Consider the following 26,536-nt stretch of genomic DNA (forward strand, 5'->3'; position numbering starts at 1 on the left):
AAAGGGAACAACACAAACTAAAGCAAAGCAAATGAATGAATGCTTTTCATTTAGCCTTTCTTTTTCTCTAGAAGCACACAAACAGCACTCAAGCACTTTTCAAAAACAAGTGAAATAATCCATCACTGTGAAATATTTTTAAGATCACTGGAAAAATGACATAGCCCTGTTGTTTGTTCCTGTGTACTTTGAATAACGCACATTCCCTTTACCAACATCTGGTTTTCATCTTTCCAGTTCAGTGGCACCAGGCTTGATAGTTACCATAACAGTGACATCCTTCAAAATACAGGCTTCCCTCTATTGTCCTGATATGTGTAGGTGTGCTTATCTGCATCCAGTTCATTTCCCATCCTGCTTTTGCCCTTAATGCATGAAGGTAAAAGGCTAATTTTGCTCCATCGGTGTACACTTTGAATGAAAGGAAACAGTGGCTTGCCTCCAGGACAATCCTGAGCACTTTGTAACATCAGTCTGGACCACTGGTAACACAGAAGCATAATTCATAGACACAACATACACATGTAGACACACACACACACACATATATATATACACACACATACACAGCATGTACTTACACACCCTGCAGTAACAGGAGCTCTATGGTGTTAGTGGTCTCTAAGCATTATAAGCTCAGGATTAAAACAGCTCAGCTCCAGATCTCTACACTGATCTAGATGGAGCCTTTTTTTTTACTTTTTATAACTGTGGGTGGATGATTTTTCTGCGTATTTTCTTGTCATGCTTATTATACTAATAACATGGTTTTTAAATGCCGTCAAAATGTATTTTCAAAGCATAATTGACCACAGTGAAGACACTTGCTTTAATTCCAGTGATACAAAGAATTAGCATTCCAAATGTTTAAAATGAATTATTGTTTTATTTTTAATTTCAAGCATCTTAAATATTGTTTGTAACATTCTCACTCGAATTGTTTTGTGCTGAATGCAAAAACTTTTCTCAAGTACTGAATTAGAAACTATGGCAACCACTGAGACATTATCTTTGCAGTTGCATTCATGTTTCACAATATAGTTTTGCAGTGTGCCACCTTTGGAGGCAGAGAAGGCAACTCGTATCTGTTCTTGTTAGTAGTCAGCATTTCTCATTCCAAATCTTAAAAGACACAGTAACTCCCCTGTCAAGACAAATATAGATTCTCTGAACTCTACACCAACCTCTCCCCTGGTTTTGGCAAGGCTTTGTTTAGGCACTGCAGCAGGATTCTGCTGTCTCAGAAGGAAATAATCACCATGCAAGAGGAAGTCTATGTCTGTTCACAGAATGTGAACAAGAGACAACAGGTAACAAAACTTGAAAATTTGGTGGAACCTCCCTGTGCATCTGACTCAACTAACCCCTTACTTTTTTTTTTTTTTTTTTCTAAAATTCTTCTGCCTCTTCCATTTTTCCATGTACCTTTTTGTTATCTTTTATTTTGCAGAATTTGCTGCAGGTAGCAGACGTTTTTCAGTTTTGGAATTTCAGGTCTACCTTTGTCATTAGATGTTCCTGACAGAGCAAAATAGGAATCAAAGCCTCATTGAAGTTATGATGGTACCCAGGATGCAGTATTTGTCTGAAATCCTATACTGAAACTTTGCGACTTTAAAGTGACTTGGTGTGCTATAGGTGACTGCTGGGCACATCACATACCTTGGCATGCACTAAAATTGGCCTTAGATGCTTTTGCATCTCAAGGAAAAAAACACATATGTTACTGTCAGCACTGTAACTGAATAGTATCTTGATTTTTAAAAAGAAGAAACAAACCACCAGCTGGCATAGATGTTACCCAGTTCCCTAGGTCTGTCAGAAGCATGATTAGATATCTCTGCCTTTCACTGCAAAGTGAAATGCTGCTGTCATATCCTGCACTGCAGGTGACAGGAGTTGCTTTTGGAGGCCCGGGGTGGTGGGCTCCCAGGCAGCTTCCTGCCCTTCATCAATGAAGTCACGGGCGTCTCCAGAGACACTGCTAACCAGATCCTGTTGCAATGGTTCAGAGCTGTTGTCATATGTTTCCCTTTCCATCTGCAGGTAAGCCTTATGGATTTTTCCCAGATGACTACAAAGAAAAGCTGCATTATAAGTCATCTCCTACTGGCTTCCTTCATTTGCAAGCATCAACACAACACAATTTCTTTTCCTGATCAAAACCATCTGCATGTTTTACACCAAAAGCTGTCTCAGTACTTTTGAGAGGACATTTCCTTCATTTGGAGGAAAGACAACAAATACCCCTTCCCCCCAGGCTGTAGAGAGTCAATGTAACAGCACAAAACAAAGCACCACAAGGTCACACCTCTGCATGCAAGAACTGCACATACTGTGGAGGCTCTTTGGTCTTCTTTCCTACCATTCTTGTGCCTCCCTAGCAGTAACCAGGCAAGCAGGTCTCCATCTACAGCTTGACCTGGTTACAGGCTCACATTAGATACAGCACTTTCCATGCTTTCAGCTTTGTGGTTTTGAAGCTCCTTCGCTGTGTTAGCCAAGACTCACGACTCTTAAATTTGAATTTTGGGCCATCCCTAGGGGATGCAGAACTGCAGGGTCAATGCAACAAAATGAAATCCAGTACAGGGCAGTAGCACTCACTGGTAGGTTTACAGCAAGTCTTCTGTAACCTATAGTCTACCAGTTCTGGTGCCTTCTCTGAGCAATTGATTAATATACTGAAACCTAGATTAATTAGCAGAATTCTTATGAACTTCTAACAGGCTACAGTTTCACCGATATCCTTCTCAAAAGGCACAAGAAGACAGCAGGGGTCCAGCAGCGTCTCTACAGAGCCACCAACTCTGGTAGGGGTCACTATAGGCAGGGCTATCTGCAAGGGAAGCACAATAATTAGCAGAACTCCCCACAGGCTTGTCATGCTTTCAATGCAGAACTGTCCCCTCCAGGCACAAATGAATCAAGGAAACCACTGCTGAGAAACATGCTATTTTCCCATGTTAGCTCTGCGATTCCCTAAATGCATGTCACATCTGGAAGAAAATGACACTTGGATTGCACAGGTTATACATGATTTTGAGAGTACCATGTTGTTAATCCCCCTCCTACGAAGGAAAAAAAAAGATGTTAATTGCAAACTACTCCCCAAGCTTTTAGATCTCATCAACTGCTAAAGAGACGTTTTCATGATTAAAATAAAGGAAAAATCATTAATGTCCTATGGATGCTGAGTAAACCTTCAGGCAGGCAGCTCTCCTGCAATTAATGACATGCTGAGCAAATGGGAAATGCCCAGGCAATGCAAAACAGAGCTAATGAGAAGCCATCACGACATTCAGCTGGAATTGTCTCCTTGCAAGAAATGGGTTTGGGGCTCTGTTGAGCTTCTGGTCATTGTTGCTTGGCTTTCTTTCAATAGAGCTCAACAATTGGTGTTTACTTGGCTACTACTAATATTCCCTTTCCAAGATTTTTGATTTTTACAGTCTGCTTAACAAAATTATTTCATATACACTGCTTGTAGACACATAGTCAGTCTGGTGATCTCATACTCATCTCTGAGAGTGATGAGTGTCATCACCAGATCAAAACAAATCAGTGAACTACCACATATATATTATATATAATACATATGATCCATATAATAAATAGGATTACATTTACTGTCAGCAGCAGTAGAAGGCAGTTGGGTGTGTTTTGAACAACAGTGCCCTGAACTACTCCACAGTACATCTCCTACAGATCACAGTGTACAACGGTAATAAACCATAGGAATACATCATTCCTAGCATCCACTTGCATTCTTCTGGAATATAAAATACCATTCAAATCTTCCACACATTGAACAGTTGCGTGAATTTTCTGTTGGGACTGGACTGAAATTGTGTGACTAATTATTACTAACTACTTTCCACCCCTGCCATCCCATGGCAACTACCAGTTGCCCCCTTCCTCTCCCCAAAAATCAAACCATGTTTTTTTTTTTCTTTAACAGCTGAGCATTCAGGCAGACCAGCAAGGAGATACATTTTCTCTCATCCAGGTTTGAACCTAGACCTCAAAGTATATTGTACCTCAGGATTTTTACCCTTAAATTATTCTGCATGAGAGGTTGATGGCTGTGGTCCTACTACTGGTGAAGGGGTTTTGAAATCAGCTTTAGAGATTTTGAAGACAAAATACTAATTTCTGCAACTTATGAAAACCACCCCTCCAGTGGGGGCTATACTGTATATACAAGAGGCCAAAACCACAAAATGCAGTGAACTCTTTACAATACTCACTGATTTTCATTATAGAAATAGCTGTGTGAAATCAACTAACAGGTAACAGGGATTTCCTTTTTGACATCCCAACACATATATTTTGCATCTGTTTTGGGAAGCCTCCTAAGCTAGCTGCATGATGTAGAACTTGGAAGATGGGTTTGCTTTTGACTGCATTCACACCTCCTGGGCATCATCAGATATGGAAATGAGCTGCTCAATTGCACATGTACTTTAGACTGGAGCTACAAAAAAACCCCTGAACAGTTGCCCAAGTCAGGCATATGTATATGTTGGCTCCTTGAGCACGAAAAGCAGCACTGTGTGCAGGGAGACCAAAAACCAGATTTCTCACCACAGTCCCAGACATGCCAACTTCATGGAAATGTACTTCTCACTGCCCTGGCAAGTGGAAGAATGTCAACAATCGGCATCACAATAAACAGAACACACAAGCTTCAAAAACACTGGAAGGATGATTTGATATTACATAGGAAACTCAAGCATTCAAAAATCAGACTTCTGAAACACACAAGGACACATTTTTTCCACCTTCTTTTTGTCCGCTATATCTAAAAATGGGCATTTCAAGTAGTGCCATCATATTGACCTGGACCTCATCCCCATGAAAAGCTGAAAGCATTTGGTGAAAACGCTCCCTCCTGCAGGAGATGCAGATTTGTGTTGCTAAAGGTGCCATGAACTCTGCTGATCAGACTTGCCATGAATTCTCATTTCCTTATCAGATAAAGGGAAAGTGAACATGGTCATGAAACAGGAGGGGAAGATGAATTAGTTGAGATAATCTAAATAAGCTCAAGCTAGGGAAAGGTGTTCAAAGATTTTTAACTGTAACTTCTGATCATTGCAATAAGAATGGTATTCCCAAGGCAAAAAAAAGTTTGTTTTCTGCCTCTGCAGTGTACAGAATTTTTTATTTCTTTTTTATTAAGAAGTGATGGGAATAGATTTGTCCTCATATACAGACATTCATGTATGGTCAATAACCAATGCTGAGAGTAAAGTGACTTATTTCAAGAGGCAACAGCAAAGGCAATTTCTCCAAGTTTCTGTATTCAACTTACTCCCAGGATCAATTTTACTTCATTGTTTGAAAGAAATACAGCAGCATTTCAAAAGCATTACAAAAATGAAAGCAGTTGACCACTCTTTAGAAAGCAAATTTTTGTTAACATTCAAAGTTTCTCACACAGCAGCTTCCATTTCTGCACCTGAGATGTTAATTTTTGAAGATGCTACCATAAAACCACTCTGCATTCATTGACTACTTCTGTAATGATTAAAAGCCATCACACCAGCTGTTTTTACTGGGTTTCTTGAGTTTCTTAAAGACCTCTAAGATACGGCTGAGGATATAATGAAGTTATGTGAGATATTTGCAGAGAGTATACCCTAAGGTTTTTTCTTATGATCTGTAAAATACTTGAAGTGAAAATACATCTTCCCCTTCTCACACATGCATTTATATGAAGTTACTTCTTTATGTCTGTTAGAATTTAACATGATTTCAGAAATGCATCTCTCCGATGACACTCAAAAGATTCAGAGCAACCAAAAGTCAGATCACAGCAGTCTTTCTAGAGACCTTAAAATAATAGGTAATTATATAGTAAAATTTCCCCTTCTAGCTATGCTTTATAAAAGGCTATTTTTAATACACTGAAAGTACAAAGTAGAGATAAGCAAGTTAGTAACAGACTACTAAACTTCATCTTAAAAAAACAGTGGGCTAGAAAAAACATTTCTAGCTAATACAGTTTGCAATTAGAAATCACAAGTAGCTGTGATTTCTAATTGCAAACTATATTGGCTAGAAAGGAAAAGTTGCATCTTTTGTTCATTCAGCTTCACACTACTTTGATGTACAAAGAGCTTGATTCTTGGCAACTGCCAACATACCAGGATTTAACTAAGTACCAGGAGCACAGACAGTTCTCAAAATGATTAAACACAACTAAACTTAATTACACCGACAGGTATGCTCAATTCCCACATTTTCAACAGAACACCTACATACTCCAGAAACAACATTAGCAATGACAACATGCTATTGCCACATAAACAGTATTTTAACACAGTTTGAAAATGTACTGCAGCACAATGTGTTAGAAGTACAATATCTATCCCTATCTATAAAATGGAAAATAAGGTTAAAGGTATTAAAGTACAAATGAGGTATCCCAGAGAATACAGAGCTGTCAGAACTAATGAGCATCTGGAATGGATGGTTCTTGATATCCATGTATTTTTAATAATATTTTATAACTTAAGGGATGGCTTCCATTTCTGGAACAATTCTACCTTCTCTTGCCCTCCTAATTATTTGTTAGCTCTCAGATGAAAGACAAACATATAACTATCCTAAATACATTCATTTTTTAGTCTACAAAAAAAAAAAAAAATCAATGAATGACTGACTGAATGAAGGTGCATTTGAATGTAGTACACATGCAACAAAAGACTTATTTCTTTGAGATTACAAGGCACTTCTGAAATGCCTCACTGTACTTTCAGTTAAGACGATGCATAACCTTAGCTTGGTATGAGATGAAGAAAATAGTGAAAAACAGACAAACAAAAATGCTCCAAACAAGAAACACAAAATCCAGAAATCAGACATGCAACCATAACATCCAATGCTTTAAGACTGTTTTTTATTTACTTACATGTTACGGGAAAATATCAACCAAACTTCAAAGGAGCCTGCTCCCTCAGAGCCAAACAAGTACATCTACAGTTGCTGTCAACTGGAAAGTGAGCATCTCTAGCTGTGTCTCCCTTGAAATAATACCAAACTGCCTGTTGTTCCAGGCTATGCTCAGAACTCTCAGCACCGCCAGCCTCTCCTCCACAGAGCTGTGCTTACAGAGCTCCTCTCCCCCATACCTCTGCAGCATCGCCTACTTGCCTACTGCACTAATGGTGTCCTACAGGCGTGGGAGGTCAAGCCAGCACATGCAGGAAACAGAAGGCAAAGGGAAAAAAAATATCCACAAACCCAAATCCAGATGCTGTGCTTTTTGAGACTGCACAATTTCCTCAAACTAGCTTTTATTAGCAATAGTTATTGTTCATCTGGTAAGCAGTCCTAAATTACAGCTATAAAAACAGAAATAATTTTAATTCCTGTTATACACAAGCACAAAAGCACATACAATATACACCACCTGAACTTAACTGTTAGGTTTGGGTTTTCTTTACTTCTACATCTATTGGAGATATCAAAAGGGTCAGACAAAAAGCTCTGACGGTAATAGGCACCCTCCAACAGAAAGACAGCAATCAATTACAAACCATTTGCAGAAATTGTAGAGCTGTCACAGACTCGTTTACAGCTGCAGTCCAAGTCAGACTGCCTCTGATTGCTAGGCTGTTTTCCACCCTTGTACCTACAAAACTAGGACAGCCTCAGATAGCTTTTAAAATGACACTAGCAGACCTGCATGTCAGTTCAAGAAGTGAACTGCAATACAGAATGGGCAATTACTTCAGCAAATCATGCAAAAGCCCTAATAACTGCTGAATCTGACAGATTTGAGGCTGGAGGGAGGGCAGGGAGCAGACCTGTCCATTTTCCCCTCTTTTTTTGAGCTTTAATTGCAGCATGTAATTCAGAGCACTGAAGCAAATTTAGTGCATTAGGAGCAACAACTAGTGTACATCAATTGCTCTCTGTGTATTTAAATCCTTGGAGCTCACCCTAATTTTCTGGCACCTGGTGTATTTGACACAGGCCATCACGATTGGCTTTGTTCTTCTGCTAAAGCAAAGCTGGTGCCCCAGAATCTCCTCCCCTCCAGCAGGACAGAAGGTCAGCATTTATGTTCATACAGTGCATGGGGGACAGCACATACTCTGGGTGAGCAGGACACCCCAAGGCACCCAGGGGAGTCTGGCCTGGTGCAAACAGCCATCAAAGCATCCTAAGCTCCAGGGTCACCTCTGCTGTGCTCCCACAAAGATCCCCGCCCCTAAAGCCAGGTAGAAGTCCTAAAACAGCAGAGCAGAGAAATCCACTACACTCCTTTCAAAGGAACAACGTGTCCTAAGGGGAGAAAATCCAGTTTATTCTTTTCTGGTTGCAAAGACTTGGGGGAAGCATAAGCAATTGTTACACAGGATACAGATCATCCCTGTGGGAATCCCTTCTTATTCTCTCGGGAAAGGGCATAAAATCACCTATATAAGACTGAATTAGGTTACAAAGTAATTACAAAAGTAAGATTTACAGCTCCTCTCAGTATGGTTAGAAGCATAATGTATCTTCCCTATTCCAGTCTTCTGAGTTTTTACATTCTGCCTCATCTCTACCAATTTCACATACAACCTAGCACAAGACAGTAATATATTCCAGAACCATAAAAACTCTAACGTCATTCCTGTTATGCAAGAGTGCTAACACAAGTGCTATCACAAATTTGCTTGAAGATACAACCAACTCATCAACAGAATTTAAAAACACATTTCTGTTGTCAGAATGGCAATGCCAGGTAAAATCATGGCCACCAACACAAAAACACTACCCACACTTGCAGTTGGGAGGATCAAAACCTCCCAACTGCATGCACTTGAATTGGACACAGGTTGCAGTTTGCCTGATTCAAAGCAAAATGGACAAAAAGCTGCTCTTCGGAGACCAGTGCATCTGAAGGTGGACACTAATTCTGGGTATTCCTGCCTCAGCCCCCAAAGTCCTGGCTGAGAGAAGGACAACCATTAGTCCAGCCAAAGTCAAACAGTAACTGCAGACACATAAAGGGTCTCCAAATTAGAGAGTGGCAATCACTGTCTCTCAAATACTGCACCTCTCTAAGTCTGCAGTCCAGTATAAAACCAGTGACATAGCATTGCTATGGTCACTGCAATATTAATAGCAAGCCCTGGAAATATCAGCAAAAAGACAAAACAAACTGAATCAATTAGAAAGCTGTAGCAGCTTTACTGTTCTCTGCAGGAACTGGGCTCAAGCCACACAGAAAAATGAATTTGACAAGTCTCTACCTGTTTGCCTTTTGCTGCCATCACACTGCTCCTGCAGATGCAGCAGCTGTGCTGTATATACTGACCTGTCAGGGCAACCTCAAGATACTAAAACATCAAGTACAGCTAATATGCATACAAAATGTTTCAAATTAATGCCCCATGTTCAATTCTTTTCAACAAAATGCAGAGCATTAACACCGCAATACTGTCTTTTGGCTCATAAGGATTGTTGTGTCAAGCATGTTCTTACCCTGAAAGGTGGATCAGTCTTCTCCCTGTGTGGCACTTGGTCCAGAGTGCCATCAGTGCTGCTCCTTTTCAAACTGGATGTGACATCAGGCACATTACTAAAGTCTGCATTTGAAATAAAACACACAAATAAATTAGAGGGTTATAGGACACAAACAGAAAAGTATTTGCTCTTACCTGCAAACACTTTCAGTGTCTAGTACAGTTACACCGGGGGAGAGAATCATATAATCAATTAGGTTGGAAAAAACCTCTGAGACCATTGAGTCCAACCTATGACCTAACACCACCATGTCAACTAGACCAGGACACTAAGTGCCATGTCCAGAAGGAATACAAAATTTGCAATCCTCCCCACCCCTCAGAAAACAATGGGAGAGGTCAAAGCAAGGAGCAACTATGCCTGAAACTCTTGCTTTCCCAACAGCAGCTGGACATCTGAGACTGTCTGAAGCAATGTGCATATCTGATCTACCAAAATAAACCTCACGCTCTTGCTAACAGCATGCTTTTGAAGGCAGCACTATCTATAATCAGCACACTCTGTGCTGAGACAACCAGTGAAGATTATTAAATGCACTCAGCAGTTCTCCTTGGATGAGCACACCATTGTTCGACATGACTTAGTCCTGAATCCTTTAAAGATTTAAGAAAAAAAGATAATTTTGCCCTGGAACAAACACCATAATTCATAATACAGACACATGCCCTTCTTCTTCCAAATAGTTTACCTATTTTACTAAGTTTGGGGTCCATCTATGCAGTAGCTGGCACAATGCAAAAACCAGAGGCAGCACTGCCCTGCTCTACTTACTGACAGACTGTAGTTTCAATAACATTTACATATAAACTCAGGAGCTATCCAACAATGCTGAACATTCATATAAAAATGATGTTCTTTCTCTTTATATTTCCTCAATTGTCTGCTGAAAATCTGCAGAGATGTTCACATGGAAATTCTAATTAAAAATCCTAGAAGTGAAGAAGTGATTTTTGATCTGCAGTTTTATCAATCCATGTAGCTGAAAATTATAAAGCAACTGCCAAAAAAAAAAAAAAAAAGGAAAGAAAAGAAAAGAAAAAGAAAAAAGGATTTTCAGCCACCTCAGATGGTAAAACAGAAATAAAATAAAGGGTTAAAATTTGCTGCTTTGTTTCCTAGCCTTTAAGCCTCTAGAGTATAATACAGAGTACATTACCACATTTTCAAACTCTTTCTCAACACCTACAAATGCTGGAAACTTATTTTTAAGTGAAAGGTAAGATTCTTATTTAATCACTGACACCAGCAACTGAATCTGTAATTAAAATAAATACCACCCATCGTGAAGTAAAATCATGACAGTTTGCAATAAAGAAATTGGGAAGGACAACAGGATTTAGCTGCCTGGGTGTTGCCATTGTCCTGTCCATGCAGAGTAGGACCAGCTCCTCTCAGAAAGAATTGACCAACATGGACTGAAGCAGGGAGGAAAATGGGAATTTTAGGCCCAAAAGAGAACCCTGCAACCCACAAGGAGCCTTCCTGGTAAGACAAAACATGGCTGACAGGCTCCAGAGACAAGTCAGAGAAAGACAGGCAAATAACTCAGCACACTGACAGTTTGGGGTTTTTCTATGCGTTACTAAGGTGCCCAGGTCAAGCTGAGCATTGAGGCTGACATTTTCCACCCAGAGGGCAAATTTTCTCATTTCCCTATCCTTGCAGAAACAAGGTCTCATCACTCTTCTCCCTTCAGGCTTTCTTACCTTCTCCTCCTGGAGTCAGGTGTGGCTCCTGATATGCAAGAGCCTTTGTAACATGCAGTACCCCAAGAGTTATCACTTTTGCAGAAAAACCACATTTTATACAACTCCACTCCAGCCATGCATCATCTTTAAGACCTTAAGAAAGAGTCTGTCTTGCCTATTTATTTTATTATGCTTTTACCTCTCTGCCTTCACCAAGCCTGAATAATTTTCTCCTTCCCTCTGGACTTTGAAAGTAATTTTGAGGCTCTCTGCTGTATATGAGTACGCCTGAATACCTGTTGACTTCCACCACTGTCAACTCCCGGGCAAGCCAACCCCTAAAACTTAAATTGACTTTTAAACAACAATTTTTTCAGGGTAAGGTCATGCCAAGGATATTATTTCCTATTGTTTCCCAGTTGAGCTCTTTTTACTTGCCCTCTGGGTTTTAAAGCCCTTCTCCCCTCTAAACAGCAGTCACCTGAGATACATTTTGCAATGGCATAAAGGATCTAGAGTCTGATCTCAGGTAGCTAGCTAGTGAGAAAAAAACCCCGTTTCACTCATTTTACAAAGTGATCGTTAAACATACTTGTCCTTTACAAAGGAGTAAAACTAACTCACACAAGCAAAGAAGAGAGAGCATAAATGTGGGAAGAGGAAAAGAGGATAAAACAACCAGCAGACAACATAAACATTAAATCAGGACAACAACACACAAATAGGCAAATAGAATATTATATCACTTTTTCCAGATGACCCATCTTTTCCTGCCTTCACCCTCACTTTGCTTTTCCTTTGTAGTTCATAGGATTGTCAGAGGTAGGTCTATATAGTCTTGCCTATTTTTATAGCATTTGCTGTTGGCAGACTGAGTTGCTGACGATGGAGAAGCAACAGTAAATGTTATTTTAAATAGCAAAACCTAAAAAAAGTTATACGGAAAGAATCCAAGGTGAAAAAAGACATCCTACTGCATCCTACATTGTATGAGAGCTAACATGGGGAAGGAAGGAAGGAAGGATGTATGGGTTGTTGATCAGTTTAGCGTCCATATCCTGTCTCCTCTTCTTTCTTTTGCTGTGGAAGGGGACTTCCTTTGGATCTGCATAGCTCAAAAAAAAAAACCAAACCCCCCCAAAACAAACAAAAACAAAAAACAAAACAAACACCCCCCCCCACCAAAAAAAAAAAAAAAAAAAACCACACAAAAAAAACCTCAGAAAACCAAGCCAAACCAAAACTAAAACAAAACAAAAAAGTCAAGGGGAAAAAAGTAGTATTACCCTAGAGAATGGGTACTTACAAATGCAAACCTTAAGAACATAAACACAGCAAGAGGTTCAATACTGAAATTCTTTCTACTTCCAGTACTAAATGGAAGGGGAGTGGCAAAGCCAAACCCTACAAAATGTATTTTCTTTAAACATTCCAATTAGGATTTAGCTCTACAATGGAATTCATACTATCAAAGATGTTCACAAATAGTAATGTGAAAGTGTTACCTTACAGGTTGGGGTAACCACTATTCTTTCAGGGAAAACTAGCAATAGAACTGTAGAGAGTATGCACAGAATCAAAAAAGATGTTATCACTGTGCGAGAACAAATTTGTTCCAGTATATAATATTCTGGTTCTTTGCTGGGAATGAGGACGGAAAAGTATGCAAGGAGATATGTGTTCCTAAAAATCACTGAAATTCAAGGTCAAACCAGCACATCCAGGCTTTTTTTTTAATCATTATTAAAAACAAAAACAACAAAATATCTCTGATGCTACTAAAATTATATTTCTCTCTACTTAAAGAACACATGGAATACTTCACTGAAAACATTGCTTGAGAGGCTTTCCAGCATAGTAAATAGTGAGTGTATCATGGCTAAATCTGCCCATACAGCTCCATTACAGTTGTACATTTGATTTATTCTACTGACATCCTTGTGATAAACTTGTCTGGAAGAAAAATGGGACTGATACTAATAAGTTAAACAAAACATGGTTTAAATCTTGTAACATAATTTTTCTCTGCTGCAGTACACCTCTCTGTCCTGTTTATACACACACATTCATGCTTGGTGAGTTGAAATGTTTATCACTTCCAGCTGGGATATAGGAACCTTTGAAGTAATATTTTTTTCCAGTCTAGCAAACAGGAGTGGAAGGGGACACAAAAATACTAAGCTGGTGTGGTGGGTTGACCCTGACTGGACACCAAGTGTCTACCAAAGCAGCTCTATTACTCCCCTCCTCAGCTGGGCAGTAGAAAGAAATATTCTGAAAGGGCCATGGGTTGAGATAAGCACAGGGAAAGATCATTCAGCAGTCACCTTCACAGGCAAAACAGACTCAACTTAGGAAAATTAGTTTAATTTATTACTAATCAAATCAGAGTAGGATAATGAGAAATAAACCCAAATCTTAAAAACACCTTCTCCCAACCCTTCTCTTCTTCCCAGACTTAACTTTATTCCTAATCTTCTCTCCCTCCCCTGAGCAGCACAGGGCATGTGTCAATGGGGGATTGTGGTCAGTTCTTCACACGTTGTCCCGGCCGCTCTTTCTTCCTCATGGGGAGGGGTCCTCACACTCTTCCCATGTTCTGGTGTTGAGTTATCCTATGGGAGACAGTCCTCCTTGAACTTTTCCAGCATGACTCCTTCCAATGGGCTGCAGTTCTTCACAAACTGCTCCAGCGTGGGTCTCTCACACAGGGTTTGTTCCATGTCTTCTGGAACAAACTGCCCCACAGTGGGTCTCCCGCAGAGTCACAAATTCAGCCAGCAAACCTGCTTCAGCTTCCCATGGGGTCACAGCCTCCTTCAGACATCCATCTGCTCTGGTGTGGGTCTTCCACAGGTTGCAGGTGGATCTCTGCTCTCCTATGGATCCCCGTGAGCTGCAGGGGAACAGCTGCCTCACCATGGTTTGCACCAAGGGCTGCAAGGTCTGCTCCAGCACCCAGAGCACGTCCCAGCCCTTCCTTCTTCACTGACCTTGGTGTCTGCAGAGCTGTCTTTCTCAGACATTCTCACTCCTCTCTCCAACTGCAATCATGCAGGCTTTTTTCCCTCCTTCTTAAATATGTTATCCCAGAGGAGCTACCACCACTGCTGGCGGGCTCAGCCTTGGTCAGTGGTGAGTCCATATTGGAGCCAGCTGGCACTGGGAAGCAGCTAGAAGCTTCTCACAGAAGCCACCCTTGTAGCCTCCTGCTACCAAAAACTTGCCACAAAGTTATAGTGTAACCACTAAAAACTGAGAGAAAGCATACTTCTTAAGTCATGTTCCCCACTGCTCAACATTCAATTAAAAGAAGGCACAGAGCACACAGATGGGACAGTTGGTCTGAAAAACAAACACATGCAGCATATCCAAGAGCTCTGTATGCCTACAGGAATGTTTCTTCCCATGTTGATGCAGTGATACACAGTGATACACGTACAAGTGGTGAATGTGGAAGTTATTCATGTGTTTGTGAGCAGTGAGGTACAATGGAAACGCATCCTCTAGCAGATGTGTGAGACAATAATAATCTCTGCTACAATCCCAGCCAAGAATCCAAAGGAAATCAACTGGAAAACATCAACATCGACCATCCGGCAATTCATTTACCATAAAGAAGCCATCAGCAAATGCAAATGTCACTTATCTCTCTTCTTCTGTTTAATTAACAAAGAAGCCTTAATTACTTTCAAGTCAGAGATGCTCTTACCAGTTTAGCTGCTCACTGCAAAGGCAAAATCATCATGAGGAGAGAGCTGAGGATCCTGTTCCTTTATTCATGATTCTCTTTTCATAATGCATCAGAACTTGTTCCGTTTCAGACTGTTCTCACTGATTTACAAAAATGCCAAATAACCATCACAAGCATGTCAAGTGTTATCAAATGTCAAGCACTGTGTAGGTGGTGTAACTACCTCTTTTTTCAAACTATGGCAAGAAGGTGTGTTTCCACCTGCCACTCCAAAGACAATGATAAATTGAATAAAAAAATCCTTCTACATCTACATGAGAAGACACAGAAAAATTAGATGTACTCAGTCTCTCACACCAAGACAAACTAAGACCACTGCAGGGCATCATTTTCAGATCTGTGAGGAGCAGCAGCTCTGTGCACTACTTGATAGCTATCCTGTTAGGAGAGAGAGGGCGAGAGAGATGAAGTCACACATTTTGTCAGATTTAGGTGAGGGAACTGCACCTGGGTGTGTCTCAGCTAAGGTAAGAGGCTTGATTAACAGTTAGTAGCTGTGAGTCTTTCCTGGTATGCCCGACTTCACCTGATCCACTTACTGCATCACCAAACATTCACTACAACAAACAGATTCTGACTCTAAAGGCCATGGTAAAGCCAGTCCCATAGGACTTGGCTGAACCAGGCTGAAATATGTCTGTAATCAACAAGGCTGAGTAAGGCAGGACAGCAATTAATGACCAGGAAATGACCATGTCTGAGGTGGGTGCAAGTCATGCTGCACTCAAGCTGCTCAGCAGAGGACTAAACCTTAGCTCTCAACATATAAAACCTGGCATATGAAATTGAAACTCAGGAGCAAGGATTTTAATAAATTATTCAGCTGATGATGGGGAAAAGAGGATGAGGCTATACAGCTGGTGAATAACATCCAATAGCTATGTTTAAAGAAAGAATGAGAATGTTGAGGTAATCTAATGTTGGAAAATATGGATCTGTAACCTATGTAGTAACCTTAGGCTGTCACAACCAATTCAAGGAAAGAAAAATGAAAAACATGGAGATAAATGGAATATTACATACATACATTGTATGCAGATTGTGTTAAACTAATCTGACATCCACCTTTAATAAAAGATTTTTTTAAAGACAAAAATATAGGATAATCTAGCCTTCTGGAAACTTAGTTTTAAAGAAAAAAGAAACAAGAAACTTTTACAATATCCCAAGGGAAATTGTTAGCCAAAATGAAAAGGACAGGAATTAAAACAAGACTGAACTGGCTAGCAGGTAAGATAAGAATAGATTTGTCTGAATGAACTCCTAGGCCTGGGAAAAGCTAGATTGTAGATTTTGTCCAAGGTGGGTTTGGGGAGTAATTTTGTTTGATATTTTCATTATTTGTCTCAGCAAAGAAAGTACAATAGGAATTACTCTAATTAAATACTCTAATCATTCAAAGGTAATACAGAGCATTAATTAGGAGCATGACTGCAGATGCATAAAGGACATATGGATGACCTTGAAGATGAGGCCGAAGTCCTACAATGAAATCACATGGAAGGAAGTTTCAGGGACCTGTAAGAACCATTACTTCTACAAGCTGTGACTCATGAGCTAGAAACATGAAAGAAAAGTGTGGAAGTGTGGAGAAGGGGTTGACAACATACAGTTGTGAGCTAGAGCTATTTAAGCAATGGCCAAGGCCAGCAGATACTGACCAGTCATTACACTGGCCAGGAATATGTCTGTTCTGGTAATTAGAAGACTGGCTTTCAACCATCACATGAACAGATTTCTGAAACAGACTTACCTAGGCACAAAGAATGCAAACAATCTATTTTAAAATGGAATAGGATAAATGTATCAATAGGGTTGTCCAAAGCCGTAACCAGCAGAGGATTGAACATGCTGAGACTGGAAATTCCTTCCCATCCTGGGTTTGTCTATCACCAGCACAGCACAAATATTACACAGATACATAATACAGCTACACAGGTAAAAATGGCCAGAAGCCTCTTTTTGTTCAGTAGAGCACAAGAAATACTTTAAGTTTCATTAATACTGGTGCTTAAAGATCCTGGCAAAGAATGTTTATGACTAAGAGAACATTTATATCAGAAGTGCACGTGGGTTATGAGCCCTGACAGCTGTCCTACCCCTGTTTCTTGCTGACTCCAGCTCTGAAATTCATTAATAACTCCACTGCAACAAACTGATCTTCTTCTTGTTTGTAGTTCTCTGGCACTTGAAAGGGAAAGAGGACTCTCACTTCCTGTCCTCTCTGCTGCAGTTTTTAATCTGAGTAGTTAGATGCTGTAGATATAGTGACACTCGAGCAGTTGTGATGGGCTTGGCCTAGTCTGTAAAAGACTGATATCCTGACCTCAGATCTGAGCAACTGACAGCATTTTTTAAACACTGGTATTGTCCAGTGATTTCAGACAGATGATGCAAAACAGCAATAAAGTGGGCATCAACTTACTTCTGAGACAGTAATATGTATTTTAGCCTGGAGAGAAAAAGGATCCACAATTATAAAGGATTACAGGAGGTCCAGACTGTCCACTAGAAAAGAATGTATTCAATATTTTCACTAATTCCCAAAAGTTCTAGAAACTGCCAACAGAGCACAACACAGCTGATCTTCAGCATGGAGGATATTCTCCCTCTCCCTATTACAGAGAGTTTCCATAACACAGCTGCATGGTTTATCTGGAAATGAGATATTACTTTTGGGTAATAAAGTTAAGCCAGGTGTATGGAAAGCTGCATTTTTCATTGTTGTGCAAATTCTCCAGACTGGTCAGTTAATTATGATAAGCTTACAGTTCTCATATTCTTCTAGCCAATGTTACTATCAAGAGAAAAGTAAATTTCCAAGAGAAGATAACAAATATTTCCAAAATCCCTGGTGCAAATAATACCAAAGTCTGAGCCAACTCTCAGAAAGGAACAAAGCTTTGTTGGTCTTCATGCCTTCAGACTTACTGAAAAACAGGGAGTGGTAGGTGAACCATTCCAGCATTGCCTAGAGAAGAGAAATATCAGCATAATGAGCTCTAAAAATGCTCTGTCGGAGACCACCACTCATAACTTCAGTTAAACAGTTCAGCCTGGCAGGTAGCATGACTGTGCTTATTTCTTTTTATTTGATACAACTAAATATATTTCAGGTTTTCAACGGTATATTTACACTTTTGTAATGAAGTTGAAAAAATAGATCTGTAAGCATTTCCTTTTCCTTTCTGAAAAACATCAAGAAATATCTTTCAAAAAGTAACAGTTGATCCAGAGGAATTTATTGAATGCCTTTCAAGAGACACTCTCACAATCTCCGTTAAAGAAGGCATCCAAGTTTCACCAGAGAGGTGAAGGGTTCTGGGTTCACTAGTTCACCTATGAATAACTCATATGTCTTGCTTATGTGAGGATAAGACCTTTCAGTTCTTTGGCTCATGTTATCCCCTGGGATCAGCATGGAAGGGGCACCCAGCAGCTGGTATATACGACAGAGCCCACACAATCTCTACAGCCCTTTAGATTTCTATCTAGGTTGCAAAGAACACAATAACTATGGTCAGGAAGAAGAAAAGCAATAGAAGAGTCCATGGAAGATTCATTAACTGACTCACAATGGCCATTTGCACTGGAAAAATTGCTAGTAAAAGCGAGGAGGGTCTAGAAGATGAAGTAAGGGGATACCCGTAGGTAAGTTTAGTAAAGTTGTGATACAAAAGGACACTGGAGTTGCTGCTCATGAAGGCCAAGGTCTGGGTAAACATCAAGAGGTGTTTGGAGACATAGAATTCAACACCTTCAAAGAAAGGCAGTTTTTTTTCTCTAAACAATCTTTGGCCAGAGAAAGATTATTAAAAATTTGGTGGTAAGTCAGGTGAAGAAAAATTCAAAGACCATAACACAAGAATGGTCCAGCTCAGATAACAAGTGGAGATCTAATTTCCACCTAGAAATGGACTGAAAAGTCCTACTTTACCTCCATGTATTCATCTATTTCCTCTGCATGTCATAGTAGCAAATAAATAAACAAATAAATTTTTTGCATTCTTACATCCTACTAGTACAAGCCTCAACATATGAAAAATGGCTGCTACACACTGAGCTTATTCATGAGGAGTTTTTATGGCCACATTTGATTTCTAGGCTGAAAACTGTCTCTATGTAACTTCTGCATTAAGAAAACAGATTTCTAAGAGAAGGTGGGTAGATTGCAGCCACAGATGAGAAATATCTGTTGAAACACACCATATTCTCTACCACTTCAAGCTGAAAGCCAAAGCAATTTGATTCACTTTTTATCTTCATCAAGGTTCTCCATGGATTTGAGCAAGAGGCTGAGGTACCATGGACCCTAAGTGTAGATTCTTATTAATCTTCAATTAAGTTTTCCAGATTCAAGTGAGTGTTCATGTTAGCTCAATTCATGGAATTTATGTAAGTTTTTAGCTATTGCACAGTGCCAGTCCGTTTTTTTTTTTCCCACAGCTGGTACTCACAGCCTTCACTCCAATGCTGGAGTAAATCCAAATTTATTTGCAGGCAGTAATTGTGGTTATTAACTGTACAGTGGTTTACAGCTTTCATGCTGCTTTAACCAACAGTTAAAAAGATAGTGAAACACTAAATTTATTATCAATTCAAAACCACCTTCCTCTTTTTGCCTAGGAAATTTTCAAGTTCTTCTGAAAGCCTTTGAACTAACTTCAGATAACAACTAGCTCAAATTCTCATTGCTAAATTATCATGACTTGAGTCTACTAGTACGAGCAACTTAAGTTTCTAGAAAACTGAATGTGTTAGAAAAACATAAGTAAAATTAACTGCATTTAAATAAATCTCTAAGATATTTTGGGTTTTATCACTTTTTGGTGATCTGGGTGTTTTGTAAACTATTTTGGGACTGGCTAGAAGGTATATTCTCACTTAGCTTCAAGGTTGTAACAACTGACTCCTTGGTGTAGCTAGAAACTCATTCAGGAATCCTTTCCATATGTTAAAATCTGGAAAGAAAATTAGCATACAGCTGTCATAACATCAGACTTCCTAGACAGGATTCTTAAACACAGAATTCCTAGATGCCTGTCACTAACTAGACTAATTGTTACCAAACAAGACATGCAATTACAGACCAGCCAAGAAGATTCCCTTCATGGCTCTCTCATCCATATGTTTTGGCTCCAGGGAGCAAACTATGAAACATCAGAAGGTGCTTTACATGCTTCCCAATGTACAATGCAACTGGGCTGCTTCTTTTTGCACAAACAAAGAGAAATTCCTACTTCTGGCTAGGATCTGAAATGATCAAGCAGGACAAGTCTTTCTCCTTTGTTCTTACCCTTCAGTGAGGAAAGTGACACTTCTTTTAACATTCCACATTTCCAAGTATAGAAAAAGGCAGTACGTTCATGCATCTCTCCTAAGACATTTTGGGCGACATGCTGAACAGTGGCTTCACTCCAGTCAGCCACCTACTTGTGCAAGTTTGACATTCTATAGGCAGCTTTATGCTCTCTTATATTTCTTTTTCTTTTCTAAATATCTACAGAAACATCCATTTTGAAGCTGGAGCAGAATCCTTTAGATTCCTTTGTCCATTAACAGCTCACGGTGAGGCAAAGTAATTTGACTCATTATCTAATTCAGTAATCAATAGGAGGTACAAATTAGCAACATAATAGGAAATAGCTGCCTGCACTTCTGCAGCAACGCCTGATTAGCTCCTGCACCTCAGTGGTATGTTTCTATATGGTTATTTAACATCCTGAACTTTCTCTGCCCAAGTATCTGCCAGTCGGGCAGCTGTTCAGGCTTTTCAGTTTTAAGCTTAACACTTCACACCAGCTTCTCAGATCGTTACTTAAATGCCTTTGTTTCCTAAGTGCATGACAAACGCCTTCTTCCATACAGTCTCACTGGCGGCCAGTGCTAGCCACAGCTAGTGCATCACCCTTTTATTCCAGTTCAACAGCTGGAGATGTGTGGCTGCGGTACAGAGGAGGAAGACACAGCAGAGCCCAAGCCGGGTCCTCTACACCACCATCCTCTCTAAGTCAGCAAAGGCTGCAACCCACTGCTGCCATTAGGTCCTTCCAGGCTACAGCTGCTGGACATGTAGGGGTGCTGTCAGGGGTCCCTCTCCTTGTTTTTGTTCTTGCAGGATTGCTCACATAGGACGGCTTTGGCAAAATGGACAGCAAATACAGCTAGCCCTGCCCAGGTTCCAAATATACCACCTCAGTGGTACATTTTCTTCTCCATCTCAAATTTATAGGCACAAGTAATGAAAACAGAAAGGAAAAGGGGGAGAAATAGTTACTTAATGGTTTAGCAAGAGTTTGTGGCTAGCTTAGACAGTTTTTATCATTACTCAACGTACCTTACCTCTGCGAAACACAGAACATCTGTTGTTTGATGTGTTTTAAATCATGCCTACGGCAGTAGTCTATATGTGGATGTCTCTAACTTTATCATAATTAATAAACCTCCTTACTATCCATATTGTCACTCTACAGAATTCAGTAGGAAGGGCAATATGATGATTTATGCCTACATATCACTGAGCCAGAAGGTGCAGCTATACAGGGTTTAATGAAGTTTACACCAGGATAAAAACCCCAACAATTTGGCCCACTGACTTCACAGGGATTAAATCATAGCAGCATTTAGCAAAGCAGAACAGAATGCTCTTTCAGTGGAAAAGCAAAACGAAGAGCATTTAAGGCTGTCCCATTTTATAGCATAGGCAATCTTTTAATTTGCTGCACAGACATCTAGCAGAAAGCCAACAGGACAGTTTGTCAAGTGCCAGCAAGACCTCATTAAACTGCCACCCTTGGGAAACACTTGTATTGCAAAACATGCAGTAAGCAACAAGTGCTCCAATGGATCCATCTTCTAAAGAGACAAATAGCTTTCTCTGAATTAATCTCTACATTGATACAGCCCCAGGTATTGTCACAGGTCAGACCTAGTCTTCCCAGCAATTCTCAAGACTGCAGGACAAAGACACTTTCGTTAACAGCACACAAACAGCTGGAGTAGAAGCCAACCCACCACAGCTGTCCAAGACTACTGTCAATGCACAGCTTGCCCCTTCAGCTTGCTCTGATGAGCATGTCCTAGCACATCTATGTGGTTTCCTGCTGAATTGTGTAATAAGTAAGAAAAAGAAAGCCCAGCAGTCATCTATCAGCAGGCAGATAAGCAGTTATGCTGCATAGACAACTATACGTCTGTGTTACAGAGAGGCTTTCCTAGTATGTTGCCTTACACCACACAAAACCATTAGATACCTGGCATTAGATCTACCAGGCAAGAAGGAGCAATGTATGCAGACCACCATTAACAGAGATCAGGGCCCATATCTAACAGGACTGTAGGTGTCCTTGGGACTCGAGAAGTGAAGAAGCAATATTCACCTCTTCTGAGCTCGAAGGAATTTCCTAGGAAAGAATGAAGACAGATTTCTTTGATACCTCACACATAAAGCACAAGGAAGGAGACGCCCTACAGCACAATGAAGAGAATTTGTATGTTGAAACAGCAGCTAGGCAAACAAACAAGACCTCATCTGAGCAGAACTAAAAGTAGAAGTCCTTTTAAAAATGCTTTTCAGTTAAGTTTTAGTTTTACTTTAGTTTATAAAATGCTTTCAGCAATACATTAAAGACATTTACAAAAACCTATAGGCAAACAGCAAGAAGCAGAGTGGTCTGAACCAGTGGTCCAGGCACAGCCCCCAGCTGTCGGAGCTAGAGGCAATGTCCTCCTTACTTTATCTCTTCTCTTAAGAAGGACACATAGGTCTGTCATACCCTGATATTCAGGGTAGGTTGCAGCTGAAAGAGAATGTAGGGTGCTACCTGGAAAGGTGTGCAGTGACATGCAGAGAGACAGCTGGCAGCAGAGCCAACCTCTGTCTTCCTTTTCCTCCCTCAACTTGGTGGTATCTGACAAAGCTGAATGGAGCAAAGTTTTCTGGAGAAGCAATGAATTGTAATTACACTTTACAGAGGCATCTAGAACACCTAGCAAAGTGCATTACAAACAGGAAGTACCTTGGAATCAAATCAAAATCAGTTGTTATTATCAAGATCACTTTTTAAAAATAATTTAGTCATATAAAAATTAAACTTGTGGCCAACTGATGTGCTTTGCTTCTGTGAGTGCTTACTAAGATTAAAATCAGAAGCTGCATATGTCTTGGTGAACAGAAGAGCCACTTTCCATGTGAGGATTCAAACCCCTGATCCTCCTCCTGAAGCACTGGCACTTTGCAAAAATATCTCAATGTTTAGCAGATCAGGAGCTAAAATGTAATTGCTTCTCTCCAGCACACAGCCCAGACATTTGTCAAAAAGCACGAAGCCTGACTCTCTCCCTCCCTGACTCCAGCCGTGCCTTGTACAGCACAAAATAGCTTCATCAGCAGTGACTCAAACCGGCATATCCCAGACTATGCTGCTGCCCAGGCATCAGTGCAAGGGGAAGGAAAACAGAGGGCAAAGCCCTTGCTCCAAAGTGGCTAGAACAGTGTTCTGTGGGTAGCTCAACTTAAAGAGAACTTGCTGCCTCTGAGAGTAACTCTCCTTGCAACCAGCTCTCCCCTGGCACCCACCTGCTCCCCACTCCTCCTCCTCCTTACCTGGCTCTGGCCCTTGTCAGAGCTCTGCACCCATCAGTTCAACTCTCTGAGGGTGTGGGGGCTGGGGCGGGGGAGAAAGATTTCTCCCTGATTAGCTGCAGGGGCTGCAGCAAGTGCTGCTGCCAGCACAGGGGTGGGAGGAGTGCTATGGGGCTAGAGGAAGAAGAGGAGGAGCAAGCCTCCTCCTTATCAGCAGCACCCAAGACTTCTTCACTGCTCCTGGGACTACACTTCCAGAAAGATGGGCCAGAGAGGAACCCAGGCCCTACACAGAAGGTAAGCACCCTACCCCACAGGTGAGGAGTACCACACGGAGCACAGGAAATGTCCAATTTTTTTTTCTTTCTTTCTTTCTTTCTTTTTTTAAGTGGTTTCTTTCACATTTAACTTTCTAACCCTCATAGATGAAAGTGTTTCATCATGGAAACTTGTTAAAGCATATCCAGCCTGCCATACCCCACCTTTTTTTTTCTTTTTCTTTTAATCACAGAGTTCTATTTACAAATTAGGGTTTATTTCAACAGTGTCAGCTAACCAAAAATGACAGCTTTATTTGGCAAAAACACACTTGCTGAGGAAAAGGAAAAATTGCCCAACTCTGACAGCAACTCACATTCTGCAATGGGTTTTCACACCTACTAATGCTTCTACCTCCTACCTCACACCATAGATGTGGTATATCTATAGCTATAGATACACCATAAACCCACACAGCATTGCCCTAAATATACAGTTTTCAATTCTTGTGCCTTCCATGTTGTTTATTCCTCAAATATCCATGCCATCTTAAAATGAGGCTTTGTTGTTTTGGTTTTTTTTGCTCCACAGTAAGAACTTCAGTCCAATTTCCTCATTTTTTAATTTTACATAAATATTTCTTTAATTTCCTTAGCACTGGAGCTTGGAGTAAATTTAGTTGCTCTGTTATTTGGTTTTCCACATTTATGAGTGCATTTTAAAAGTATTTCATCTCATTTCTTTTCCAGGATAAGCTTATTACTCGCCACATAGCTAAGCAGCAGGAACATAGTGGTGCCATGTGGGAGATCAAATGATACAACCACAGCAGGTCCAAAATACAGCTACAAGAGTATAACAACCTCTTGGAGAAAATGAATCACTCCCACAGAAAATTCCCTGGGAATAATTTTCGGGAGTGGCAGAATTAGTGGCTTTGGAGAAAGTCAATCACTTCCCTTCTGTACAGTAAAAGCTGCCAGAGTTTGCCACGAGGTATAATTGGGTATCCTCAACACAGCAGAATATGTAGGAAAAGGCATTCATCAGAGTTATGGCAAACAGTTACAAAACTGTAAACAAATGTGGACAAACTACTACCATCCAAGTTATATGAAGCCAGTGATTTTAAGTTCTGTTTTGCTTTTGCATGGTGGTCATCGCCAAGCACTAGGCAGGGCATTACTGTGTGACTCAGCGTTGAAAATTTCCACTTTCTAAGCACTTTGTTAATTTTAGCTCATTAATCCTCATAGCAGTCTAGAAAGACAAGTTAATTTTTAAAAACAGGGAGGTAACAGCAGAAACATTGAGGTTTTTTAACTCCCAGTATGTACCTTCAGCCAAATTGAGCTTGGTTTTTTTAAAACGGTCTGCTCTTCCAGCACTAGCTGATTTTCAAAGGTGCCACTTCAGAAGAACAGACTCAACATGGACAAGCAAATGTTAGAAATTATTTTTGAAAACTAGGGTCTTAAGAGTGACTCAGTCAACTCCACCCAAGCAGACAGAACAGTTTTAAACAGGACAATCAGGGGATCAGGCCCAGCCAGCTCAGGTTTAGGAAAGGCAGGTCCTGCTTGAACAACCTGATCTCCTTTTATGACCAGGTGACCCAACCAGTGGGTGAGGGAAAGGCTGTGAACATAGCCAACCTGGCTTTCAGTAAAGCCTCTGATACGGTTTCCCACAGCATTCTCCTGGAGGAACTTCCAGCCCATGGCTTGGACAGGTGCTCTCTTCACTGGGTTAAGAACTGCATGGATGGCTGGGCCCAGAGAGCAGTGGTGAATGGAGTTACATCCAGCTGTAGGCCAGTCACAGGTGGTGTTCCTCTGGGCTCAGTGCTGGGGCCAGTCCTGTTTAATATATTTATCAATGGTCTGGACAAGGGAACCAAATGCCCCCTCAGTCAGTTTGCAGGTGACACCAAATTGGGTGGGAGTGTTGATCTGCTGAAGGGCAGAAAGGCTCTCCAGAGGGATCTGGACAGGCTGGATCAATGGGTTGAGGCCAGTGGCGTGAGATTCAACAAGGCCAAGTGCTGGGTCCTGCCCTTGGGTCACAACAACCCCTTGCAGAGCTACAGGCTGGGGCAGAGTGTCTGGAAAGTGGCCCAGGGGAAAAGGACCTGGGGTGCTGGTCAACAGCAGCTGACCATGAGCCCACTGTGCCCAGGTGGCCAAGAAGGCCAAAGGCATCCTGGCCTGAATCAGGAATAGTGTGGCCAGCAGGACCAGGGCAGGGATTGTCTCCCCTGTACTCAGCCCTGGTGAGGCTGCACTTTGAGTGCTGTGTCCAGTTCTGGGCCCCTCACTACAAGAAATACACTGAGGTGCTGGAGTGAGTCCAGAGCTGGTGAAGGGTCTGGAGAGAGAGTCATATGAGGAGTGGCTGAGGGAGCTGGGGGTGTTTAGCCTGGAGAAAAGGAGGCCTAGAGGAGACTTTGTCACTCTCTACAACTCCCCGAAAGGAGGTTCTAGCCCAGAGAACAAGTAACAGGACGAGAGGAAATGGCCTCAAGCTGCACCAGGGAATGTTTAGGTTGGACTTCAGGAAGTATTTCTTCACTGAAAAGGTGGTTAAGCATTGGAACGGGCTGCTCAGGAATGTGGTGGAGTCACTATCCCTGGAAGTGTTCAAGGAACAGCTGGATGTGGCACTGAGTGCTATGGTTTGGTTGACACGGTGGTATTTGGCCAAAGGTTGGACTCAATGACCTTT

General features: G+C 40.9%; 1 protein-coding gene across 3 annotated transcripts in view; it reads right to left on the reverse strand.

The window, feature by feature from the left end:
- The window catches only part of TIAM2 (TIAM Rac1 associated GEF 2), an 87,815-nt gene that overhangs the window by 21,383 nt on the left and 39,896 nt on the right, over positions 1–26,536 (reverse strand). Inside the window, exons 1-2 of one of the 3 annotated variants that reach the window (XM_082303174.1) lie at positions 9,889–9,920; positions 9,487–9,590 (exon numbers count right to left, since the gene is read on the reverse strand). Coding sequence is in view for 2 of the 3 variants with exons in the window: in XM_082303172.1 (XP_082159298.1) it covers positions 9,487–9,559; positions 9,663–9,778 (189 nt within the window). In the remaining variant the exon portion in view is untranslated. Of the gene's footprint in view, positions 1–9,486; positions 9,591–9,662; positions 9,921–26,536 lie in introns of those variants that run through there. The other 2 variants (XM_082303172.1, XM_082303171.1) reach the window with 2 other exon arrangements.

Source organism: Coloeus monedula (assembly GCF_965178545.1).
Source record: "Coloeus monedula genome assembly, chromosome: 2".
Taxonomy (NCBI): Eukaryota; Metazoa; Chordata; class Aves; order Passeriformes; family Corvidae; genus Coloeus; species Coloeus monedula.